This window comes from Pollicipes pollicipes, unplaced genomic scaffold (genome assembly GCF_011947565.3).
Source record: "Pollicipes pollicipes isolate AB1234 unplaced genomic scaffold, Ppol_2.1 Scaffold_6686;HRSCAF=7923_pilon_pilon_pilon, whole genome shotgun sequence".
Classification (NCBI taxonomy): domain Eukaryota; kingdom Metazoa; phylum Arthropoda; class Thecostraca; order Pollicipedomorpha; family Pollicipedidae; genus Pollicipes; species Pollicipes pollicipes.
The window spans coordinates 43013984-43025008 of NW_023596921.1; the positions used below are offsets into that span (position 1 = coordinate 43013984).

At 47.2% G+C, this 11025-nt stretch overlaps 1 protein-coding gene across 1 annotated transcript; it reads left to right on the forward strand.

Annotated features, from left to right (window-relative positions):
* Positions 1-601: 601 nt before the first annotated feature.
* LOC119107588 (uncharacterized) lies at positions 602-1903 on the forward strand. The gene is made up of 3 exons (XM_037231086.1): positions 602-741; positions 977-1112; positions 1380-1903. The coding sequence occupies exons 1-3, from the start codon at positions 654-656 to the stop codon at positions 1558-1560; spliced, it is 405 nt and encodes a 134-aa protein (XP_037086981.1). The 5' UTR covers positions 602-653; the 3' UTR covers positions 1561-1903.
* Positions 1904-11025: the final 9122 nt, after the last annotated feature.

The following is an 11025-nucleotide window of genomic DNA, read 5'->3' on the forward strand; positions in this document are numbered from 1 at the left end:
TGTGAACATATTTGCTAGACATTGATTATCATCTTGAGACCCTGACTAAAAACATCACCATCCACAATAGATGATTGTCATGGGAATTGTGCTACATATTTTTGCCGCGAGGCCTTATTGAAAAGTGCATATTTACATTTAATACAAATCATAGAGGAGGCTAAGTCACCATGTGACTTTTCCATGGCGTTGCAATGCACTGACTATGAAGTCATGGTTCTCAAAACTAATGCAGTGTGTACCGTCATGACCCACACCGCTCGCCTACCTCTCTAAGCCCATCCGGCATGTTCAGCATGGTCGACCGGCTCGTTTTACCACAGATCTCATATCGGCTCCACTGGAACGGACTTGTCACCTTATCGGCGCCCGAAGGCCGGGCGTCAGACAAGGTGTCGAGAATAGCACTCTTCCAACGACGTTCTCCCCGAATGACCGCACTGTAACCGCTGCATGCACGGCGTCCAAAACAGCGCTGCTGAACAGATTTTCTCGTAGGCCTCCTACACGACAGCCGCCCTATGCAACGTGACGTCACGGTCCGGTGCTGCATATATAGCGAGCCGGCCGCTGGAGACTGCATACAGAAGCGTTTGGTGGCCAGACCAGACAGCAGACGAGAGTGGACTAGCGTCAGATTTTCAGACAGCAATATGTTGAAACTACTGGTCATCGCTGTTGTTTGTGTGCAGCTGTGCTGTGCACAGTACCCGAGGTACCTTCGCTTCCCGGTTGGCAGAGGTAAGATGTGGGTTGGAGAGATACTGTTTCTTCACTTCGCTTGTTGCTCAACGGACGAGCATAAGATAACATTGGCTTGACATTTTCAGCATGGAAAATGCCGTATTACCAAGATGAATGTGTTGGATATTTTGACTTCGAGGACAGGGAGCGATCAATTTTAACCTCCGATATAACCCGCGATCCGCTCCAACCAATGATCTTAGCTAACCCGCGGTCAATATGCATATTACAGATGACGACACCAAATGTCATGACAGCAACATTGACAAGGAGTTCAACATAGGCGACGTATGGAGCTCCCCCTTCTCTGGCTGTAAACAGAGTCACTGCGTCAAGGAGGAGGGCGTTCTCTACATTGACAGATTCCAGTGAGTCTGACGGCTTGATCTCGCCAGGAAATGTCACGCAGTGTCACAGGTCGTCCTTTGGAGCAAAAGGAACATGTGATATTGTTTTAGTAAGAATGCTATTGCAACTTCCATTATCTACATTTCATGAATTGGCATTTGGACGCTGAGGAAAACTGCATTCGCTTTAAGCAGCTCTGTATACTTTACCGTTTGTCAACATACTCGCCCCGTAAAACCAGCGGCTCTGGTTGTTGGCTTGTCTTCATCAACACTTCGCTTTTGCAGGTGTCCGCAGGTTAAAAAGCAGGTGGACTTTAAGAAGCTGCAGGCCGACAACCTGTTCTGCCGCGAGGCTCGGGGAGACAGGAGGAAGGAGTTCCCCGAATGCTGTGCCCGCCTTGTCTGTAAACACTACGTGGACGGCAAGCTTGTGCCGCTGCCGGCGCACAAATATCCCCTGCTCTAATGAGTGTTCAGATGAGACTGGGATTGCAGTTGTGGTTGCCAAAGAAGCTATAAAGAAGCAAAGAAGCTTCAGTTGTATGCTTTATTAAAATGTGATATCAAGTGTTAATTTATCAAAAAGATGTACGGTCGCGCGTATTAAAAGCGCTGTATCTGGCCACCGAGCTGCCCGACGCTTTAAACACCATGATCTCGTGTCTAAACAATTTACTGATTTGCACCTTTCATTTAACGGCGATGTGGTGTCAGCAAAATATTATCGATGCATAATTGTTTGTGTAAGAGCGCACTGCACGCTGTTGGCTCATCGAATCGCGCATCATGAAAAAATGCATACAGATCTGGTTTCATTTCGTGGGGAGTGTTACGTGTACGAAAAGCGAGCATTATCTTAAAGAACGTTTCTTCTCGAAGTGAGTCAAGCAAGCAAGTCAGTCTTCAGACAATTCAAAAGTCTGGTTTTACACCCTTTACAATTTTTATGACCAGCAATTTTCAACTAGCTGTTTAACCTCAGCGGTCGAATAGTTTTTTCTGAAAACGACGTGTTTGTGTATGGAAATAACTATGATCTGATGAACAAGGACGGGTCGGAAGCGCCGAGGTACTGGACCTCCAAAGTTGTCAAGCGAACTGCATTCAAAATTGTTCCCCAAGTCATCCTTTTAACCGGAAAAATGGCATAGCTGACCGAAACGAGGTGCGAGGGTATGTTCACGACGCATGTACAATGTGCGACGCATGTGCAATAAAAGAAGGAACATCTATACCAAGCGTTCCATTGGTCACCTGTTGTAAAGCCGTGCAAGATGAAGTCACAAGTTCGGGTGCGAGACGAATGAAATGTGTTGCTTACATTCGAGGGTGTGCTTACCTGAGGCACACAAACCAATATACCGAATGCGCAAGGAAAGTGGGATCAAATCGTCAAGATGCACTACAGTATGCATGCCGTACAAACGTTGTCATGCTATTAAAAACGAAATGTCCGAACTAACGTTTCCAGAGTATTGAAGACAGAGCTTAGAAGAAAATGTCCCTTCTTAGTCTCAATCTTGTGATCAGTACTAGTTTCCATCTTGTGGGGTTTATAATTGGCCTGACTATGCCAGGTCAAGTGCTCAATTTTCCAGAAACTCGCACTCCTCAGTTTTACAACATTATTCATAAGATATCTCGCAACTTGGCGACAAAAAACCTAAACTGGCCCGTTTCGTGCTGAATTCCGAGTGCAATGGTGCATATGTTGCATGTTTTTTTTTTAGCTTAGATTTATGACTTCAGACTCCGTAACGGCGAATGTAACGATGTCTACCCGCCGCGCGCATTCCGCGACATCGTCAGTTGCAGCCCGCCGCCCGCGTCCGTCGTAGATTGCTGGGCAGTGTTCCTCGACAGCCGCCGCTGGTCCGAAACCAGAAAGGCTAGGAACTGTTTTTTTGTGTCGAAAAGCGTGCAAGGGAGCGTGCAAGCGTGGAACTCACAGAATACTGAAAATTTTGGCATGATTGGACGGCATGCCGGAGAGGTATCCTAAGAGACCTTAGGGGATAGCGTCGAACTCCCACTTCTTCCTATCAGGGCGAGTGTTAAGCGCCTGCTTTGACGAGAAGGCGCGGGCTTTCGCGCTGGCTCTGCCTCATCGCGTCAGTCCGCTAAACTATGTCTATTTAAGGTAGTTTTTGGTGGTGCAGTTAGTGGTGCTGTAATGACATTTCTGGATCCCCGACCATTTCTGAAGCAAAGTTTGCAATTCATTTTAGTTGCCCAACGTAGAACCATCTCACACAAGCTTTATGTCATTGTTCTGGAATCACACAAGAATGTGTCGAAATGGAAAACTGGCACCGGTGACAAAATTGATACAGTTGTGCTCGCCAAAGCTTTCCAAACGTCCGTGCACACTTTTGGGATTTAGCACGTTTTAGAGAGACACGTTTTGCACAGTGCACCCATCACGATCGTCGTATTCGTGTCGGCCATCAACCTTGCTGAAGTTTCGATTATTTGCTTTCAACTAGGACCTGGCCTTGAAAAATTGTCCTAACACCCCAACTATCATGATTCAAATATACATACTTGCGTAAAGTTGATTTTGTTCAACTTCTCCATCTTTGATGAGCCCAAATTGCATGGGCCCTACATTGCTCGGCAGCTAGTGCGAACAATTTGGGTCTCCCCACAAGGGCTAAGGCCGGATTTCTGGAATGTCGCCAGTTGTGTCAAAGGTAATGATTCCCAGGCATGAGAGTTCCCATAACATACTTACCATTTAGCAATAGGAACCATCAAAGGCAGTTAAGAAGGCGATTCATTTGGGCACCTGAGGTGCAGTGGTTAGCAAACTGGGCCGGCATTCCAGAGATCGAGATTGGAGTCGCGGTGGGTGGAATCAAATTTTCCGCACCATCTGGCGAACAACATCAGCAGGGTACACACCAACCAGGCAATAACTGCGACTCACAGCTGATGTAGCCGAGTAAAAACAGCCTTGTACAAACATGAATATTCCGAATTAGAATAATCAAGCTATCTCGGTGAACGTGCCGATCATATTGCATATCATAAGTGCGGTTGTGCAGTGGGGTGTCGGGGAAGCCAAGGCTGTATTGTTCAGATGCTTGACGATGCGCCATGTTTTCACCTCAGGTGATTCCCAACGACACATCTGCAATGCAACGCGTACCAAAACCTATCTAGCAAGCTCGTCTCTGGTCTTTGCAAGGAAATGTAGATAGCGGACTCGCCAAAAATGTAGCTCGCCGAAAATGTAACTAGGTAGCTGTCCGGCTTCCCACGAACATCCATGGAGCTTACCTCCCCCCCTTAGGGTGATGCGCTTATTAAAAACATGCATGCACTGAGCTGCATTTAGACTGTGATCGAAAGGCAAGCATCTGGCGATTACAACGTCGGTTTAGAAAGTCATCTGAATTGATTGCCTACGCACTGTATAGTGGTGGTGACTTCGGAAAAGGTAGGGGTGCCACATGTCAAAGTTTCGGCCATAGGCGACCTTAAGGATTAGCTCGGTGGCTGCTGGGAGCAAACCGAGGACCGGGAGTCCACTGCAGGTGGCGCCGATGAGAGAAGCGCTGAGGGAGCCAATGGCCGCGGAGTCTGAATACAGAGCCCAGGCCCCTCCCAGAGCCACCATTACGTTACGCCGTACGGTTTGTCGCCCCCCCCCCCCCCCCCCCCCCCGTCAAAAAAGATTCATATGGAGGTCAAGCCCTCATCTATGGGACCACCAGGGAGCTCTGTCCTTCGTCGGTCTGAAAGGCTTCTTCCTTGGAGACAGTGATTGTAAGAGGATGACGAAGGCCAAGAATAGACTGGCCGGAGTGACTGCGCAGGCGAGCAGAGCGCCAGCTGGTGATTAAGCCGTTTTAGCTAATGGTTACGATATAATATCAATCGTCGCAGGGAATGTCTAGCAGCTGGGCAACCAACAGTAATGAGTGGACCATGATATCGTCAAGACCTCAGCCAGCAAGACGCCTGATGCGGCGTCTTGAGACCAGCAAGGTGATAAGAGATGGGTGCTATCAACATGTGGATGCAAACAAGATTTAAACAGGTGTGGGTAGATGCGGCTAAGAACCCAAAAGAACATACTTTATCTTCACACCGGAATATCCCTCTCTGTCTTGAGTTTGATAGACAGAAATGCATCCGTGCTCAGCGCTTGCGCATGAGAATATATATCATCGGTTAAAAATTGTCTGGCTCTGGGCCCAGCATTTTTATGCTGTTTTAATCGTTGAAATAAATTAACTTGCAGTGTTTTACATATTTGGTCACTGACATAACAGAACTACAAGAACGCATACAGTTTTAGTGGATATTGGTTGCAGTCGCATCAAATGGGCTATTTATCCAGCCATTTGTATTTGAATTTGACATCAGCTGACAATCCACATACATATGTGGCGCGGCTATTACGTGCCATTAGTCTGAGAGATCAAGCCGGATGACAAAAAATGCAACCAAAAAGTGATGAGTAGAAAAAAACGCATGAGCGCATGCACGCATAAACAGTATGAAACTACCCTATCACGTAAAAAAATATGGCAATGCGCTTAAAAAATATAGTATTATTGCAGTAGTAAAATGCAGTATCGTTGACAATATTCAGAACATAGCGTGCTGTTTTACAGAAAATATCTCCAAACAGGACATATTGGCCACTTCCAGATCGATTGCTGACGCACGTAGCTCACGTATCACCCAGGTAGCTGGATCGGGTGTTGTTAAGATCGCTTAGCAATTGTAAATTTTGTGATTGAGGCTTAGAACTAGTTTCCATGGCATCGTGAAATCTGGCTTTCCTTTCGAATCCGGATTCAACGGCGATGGAAATGTCTTTTACCCCCTGAACAGCATTTCCCAGATTATATTTTGAGTTGATTATGGGCTTTGGTTCAAAAATCCGATTTAAGAGATCATGGAATCATTTACTTTTAGTTGCGTGAACAAGACGGCACAATGCGAGCTGACTTCAATATTTTTTGGAGAAGCATGGATCTGTCAGCGGTTGGCAGTATGCTCTCTGGCAGTTTTTGGCAAATTTCGGGTATACGAAGATACCCATTTGGAATGCAGATGAGTTTTTCATCCCTAGATTAGATCTTTGCCAACTTTGATTGCGGCCACAGTTCGAAGCGTTTGAGTCGTGCGAGACGCTCACCAAGAGTGATTTCTGATTGCTTAGAAAGTCAAGGACAAGTCTTCATACGCTCCTGCCTGTCAAAAAAATCAAATGCAAGATTATCCATTTTTAGTAGTCCCGACGCCCTTCTCCAGTATTTTTTTGCAAGTTGAGAATTACGTCATACTTACGTTAATCTGATGGGGAAGGTGGCATTTTGTCGAACATATCATGTTGCAGGAAACTGTGCGTGGTCGCACAGTTTGCGAATAAATCATTTCAAATTCAGACAGTATGACTTCTAAGGATTTTCTCTTCTTGTTCCTGAGACCGGCATGAAGAAGGGATTAGTAGACTTAATGCTAGTTACGCTGTAAATCACGGCGCCAGTTGAATTATGAAGTGGCCCGAGGGGTCGAATGCAAGGTTATGGTTAGGATTCACAAGAAATCGTGCTCTTTACCCCACGCGCTGGCAGTGGTGTCGATCGACGTCGCGCGCTTCGCAGCAGGTCCAGAGTCAGATGACGTCATCGGTGCTTCGGGAACTCATCTGCCACAGTCACGCCGTTTCGAGTCACCAGTCGATATTTTCTTTATACGGCGGTGCCGTGTATCTCCGGTGTTCTGGAGGCCCAGTTTCACCAGCAAACTCGAGAATACACTGCTAACACGATTCCCTGTACATGTCTGTACAGGACATGTTTCTAAGCCAGTAACGAGTATGAGCCCACCTAATGGTGCATCTGCTGCCATGTCCATCTGCATCCGCTCAGTGCGGTTTGTAGTCGTGCATTATTCACACGCTCGTCGTACTTGGAGGACATAAGCGCATTCTGGCTTGTGACGTATCTCAATTACGGCGCCAACTCGTGACGTAGTGGTCCTGTGGGTGAGATTTCACCGGTTCGCTGTAGCTGATGGCGTCAATAGCGCTGTTTTTTTTGTGCTGTCATGCTCAGGGGCAACACGGGTTTGCAGTGATCAGCCTCTTGTCGTAGGTGGGGTGGCAAGGTGAGATAACACTGCTATTCCGAATATTTGCCATGCGGTGGAATTTACACCTGTGGCTTCGTTGCTGCTTCAAGAAAAGTCGCGGCCATTAGCGTAGAGCAGCTCCTGTAGTCAGTGTAATCACATGTGTCGGAAAGCGTTCGTACACTCAAAGAATAGTTGAGAATGATTTGGTGTTGAAAAACGAAAATGATTTGATGAAAACAACATTTGAAAAAGGACGCAAACGCGTGGAGTGCAATGATTTGCATTGCATGGTCCCCCAACCAATGATTTCAGAACTTTTTCTCCCCAGCTTTGCGGGTTCCACCATCCCCAGCAGGAGGGATGGCATGACGGTATGAAAGGCCGTAACGGGTGTATTTCCCCATGTCTGCTATATGCCCATGGTTTTAGTCGTAGCATCGTAGTAGCTATGAGTAAACACTATGTCCTATGTGGGAGCCACGGGCAACATATGACCATTGTAGCCGGCACGCCCCGAAGCCCACATCATTATCACGATGAAGCCCACATCATTACGTATGTAATGATGTCCGCCCCGAGTTGTTGGCTCAGTGGCTCAGTAGTTGTTTGCCTCAGTAGTTGTTTTCTCTTTATCCCACACCTGCCCGGTGTGCAGGCTGAGCGTGAGCTGCCCGGTGGATAGGGTTAGAGTGAGCTGCCTGATGTACAGGATGAGAGTGAGCTGCCCGGTGTACAGGGTCAAAGTGGGCTGCCCAATTTACAGGATGAGATTAAGCTGCCAGGTGTAGAGAGTGAGGGTGAGCTGCCCGGTGAACAGGGTTAGAGTGTGCTGCCTGATGTACAGGATGAGAGTGAGCTGCCCGGTGTACGGGATGCGAGTGAGCTGCCCGGTGTGCGGGGTCAAAGTGAGCTGCCCAATTTACAATATGAGATTGAGCTGCCAGGTGTAGAGAGTGAGAGTGAGCTGCCCGGTGAACAGGGTTAGAGTTGGCTGCCTGATGTACAGGATGAGAGTGAGCTGTCCGGTGTACAGAGTGAGAGTGAGGTGTCCGGTGTACGGGGTTAGGATGACCTGCCCGGTGCACAGGATGACAGTGAGCTGCCCGGTGTGCAGGGCTAGACTGAGTTACTGCACACGGGCTATTGTATAAGCATTACTCAGAACCGGTTACAACTATTTGCTGTGTGTGTGTGTGTGTGTGTGTGTGTGTGTGTGTGTGTGTGTGTGTGTGTGTGTGTGTGTGTGTGTGTGTGTGTGTGTGTGTGTGTGTGTGTGTGTGTGTGTGTGTGTGTGCTGTGTGTGTGTGTGTGTGTGTGTGTGTGTGTGTGTGTGTGTGTGTGTGTGTGTGTGTGTGTGTGTGTGTGTGTGTGTGTGTGTGTGTGTGTGTGTGTGTGTGTGTGTGTGTGTGTGGTGTGTGCGTGTGCGTTTGTAAGTGCTAGCCTAATGACTCCGCAGTGGGAATACACGCCCGCCTGGCAGTACCGAATTGCTTGGCAGTACCGAAATTCCAGTATTGTTAAGCTTTTTTGTGGAAAAGTGTTCAAAGCGCTCCGAAGTGATTTTCGATCGTTTTTGAGGTCGGCACTGGTAGGATGGTTTTTCGACGGTGTGTTAAATAGTTGTTTTAAAAGTCAGAAGACCACCTTCTCCACACGCACACATCTTTGCGGTCGCGGCGTCTAGCGACCGCGCCCCCCCCCCCCCCCGCCACCCCGCTGGGTAATCGCCGCGGCGTTCAAAAGGAGACTGGTCACCATTGTGAGAACTGGTCCTTTGGGAAAAGCCGCCGGGCCTTGGAGGGGGGCGCGATATGGCTGGCCGTGCACGAGGAATGCTTGTAACTGAGCAGACCGGCATCAGAATACTTTGCGGACTGCCAACAGCCTGCTTAAGGTGCATGCACCTTGCGTGCATGTTGCGGGATACGTTGCGGGATGCATACAGTTTGCGGCAATGGGTGTAGTCTTGTTTGAGTTTGGACCTTGGAAATTAAGTTGACTTCATAGAGCCAGGTATTTGCAGTATTGCGTACGGCTGGTCGTGTCCTGCATTTGCATTGGGGAAGCTGCCGTTGTATTTCGCATAGATCTTTCTACGCTCTTTTATTCGAATATATGTCTTTCCAAGAGCTGAAATTCTAGCGTCATATTAGTGTCATATTTTTGTATTACTTTTATTGTTTTAGCGTCATGCCCGAATTTATGATGGTTGCAGCATTATCATGCCAATATCTCAGTCAGCGTTCGGAAATCGAGTGCGTTACCAGGCGCCTCCAAACTGGCATGAATGAAACTACTAGCAAAGCAGCCCTCGCACACCAGAAATAGCTGCGATCCAACGGGGTCGGCGTCAGTGGTATGTAGACAGGGGGACGAGGCCCGGCCGAATCACGGCACACCCCGCGGTAAGCCGCGCACAAAAGGCGCCCAAAAGGCGCACTCGTGTGGCGGACAGGGGCGGCCCGACCCCGACCGGCGGGTCGGACGGCTCTCATGCGCAGGACCTCGCGATACTTTTAACGTTTGCACTTGAGAAACAAACTGCTTGCTAGTTCGGACAGCTGGCTTTACAGTGTTGAACAATGCACACAGTTGCACTTGTGTTGAACATAAAACTTTAGATTCATGGACATGTGGGCTCTCCTATGCAGATTGCATGTCTATTACCTGCGTAAAAGTCGTTTTCACGATAAGTCGAATCACTGAAAAGTTTTAAAAAGCTTAAAATGTTTCTCGGGGTTCTAGTAAACACTAAACACTCTAACGACAAACTGTTTCCATGCAATTTTATTAGTATGCATAAGCAAACAATTTGTATCAACTAAGATAACTTGCATGTTAAACGAGCCTCTTAATCATTTCAGAGACCCTACTCTTTTTGGAAGCATGTGTAGTTTGATAGTTGTTGCACGACAACAGTCGTTAATTATTTACAAATCCCTTGAAGCTGTGTGTGTTATGAATGATTACACGACATTACACTCATTAAACCGTGGTTTGGCAGCATTTCCAAGCCCGACAACAAGTAACAGCAATGGCGTCTTACGCTGGTGCAAGTCAAGCCCTGCAAATAATTTCATTGTGGAGACATAATGCTTCGGCATGCAAGCAATCATATGAAATCAATGCCTTTAGAACCGAATCCTACCAACAGTTCATTTCTCACCCTGATATGTTTGTATTATTATACAGGTCAGCATTTGTATGAATCGGCATTGAAAGCTCCTGTTTTTTCCGGTGAGGTAGCACTTTATGAATGTCGCTTTCTGCCACAGGATTTGAATAAGTCTCGGGCAGGGCGACTCATCAGACCCGGGTATAAGGTATAAGTTGTGGTACGCTATGAGGCACGTATCAAATATGTAATTTCGATGCCTTAAAGTCGTGTTCGTTGAAAAGGTTCTAAGCAAGCGACGGCCTTTGTCTTCTGGCTAACTATGTTTTGGTGGATCATAAGGCCAGTTTGCATTCTTGTTCATACCCTTATTGTTATTCAGACACAGACCCCCTCCATATTGTTTCAATGCTGCACATTTCCAAGTAAACATGGCTTGGTGATGTTAATACACATTGTTGACCACTCGAGTTACAATCAAAATTTTCATCCTCAAATTTCGATCAAGCACATCGCTCTGCAATCTACCTTCGCGGCGTCCTCAATGTCAGTAGAACGCAGATAAAACATTATGAAAAAGTTTCTGAATTCTATCGGTTTAGAAAGAGTCTACAAAGCCATTGCAATTACGGACACCGGTGATTTATTCCATGCGGTCGTTAAACGCTTGATCTCTGCAGTTTATTGATCTTAATACGCGCTCGGGTGGGGGTCAAATTG

Bases quoted from the DNA above. Each gene is read 5' to 3' on its own strand.
- LOC119107588 (XM_037231086.1), top strand. From the start codon at position 654: ATGTTGAAACTACTGGTCATCGCTGTTGTTTGTGTGCAGCTGTGCTGT. The intron at 742-976 runs GTAAGATGTGGG...TGCATATTACAG, and splicing joins TCGCTTCCCGGTTGGCAGAG to ATGACGACACCAAATGTCAT. The intron at 1,113-1,379 runs GTGAGTCTGACG...TCGCTTTTGCAG, and splicing joins CTCTACATTGACAGATTCCA to GTGTCCGCAGGTTAAAAAGC.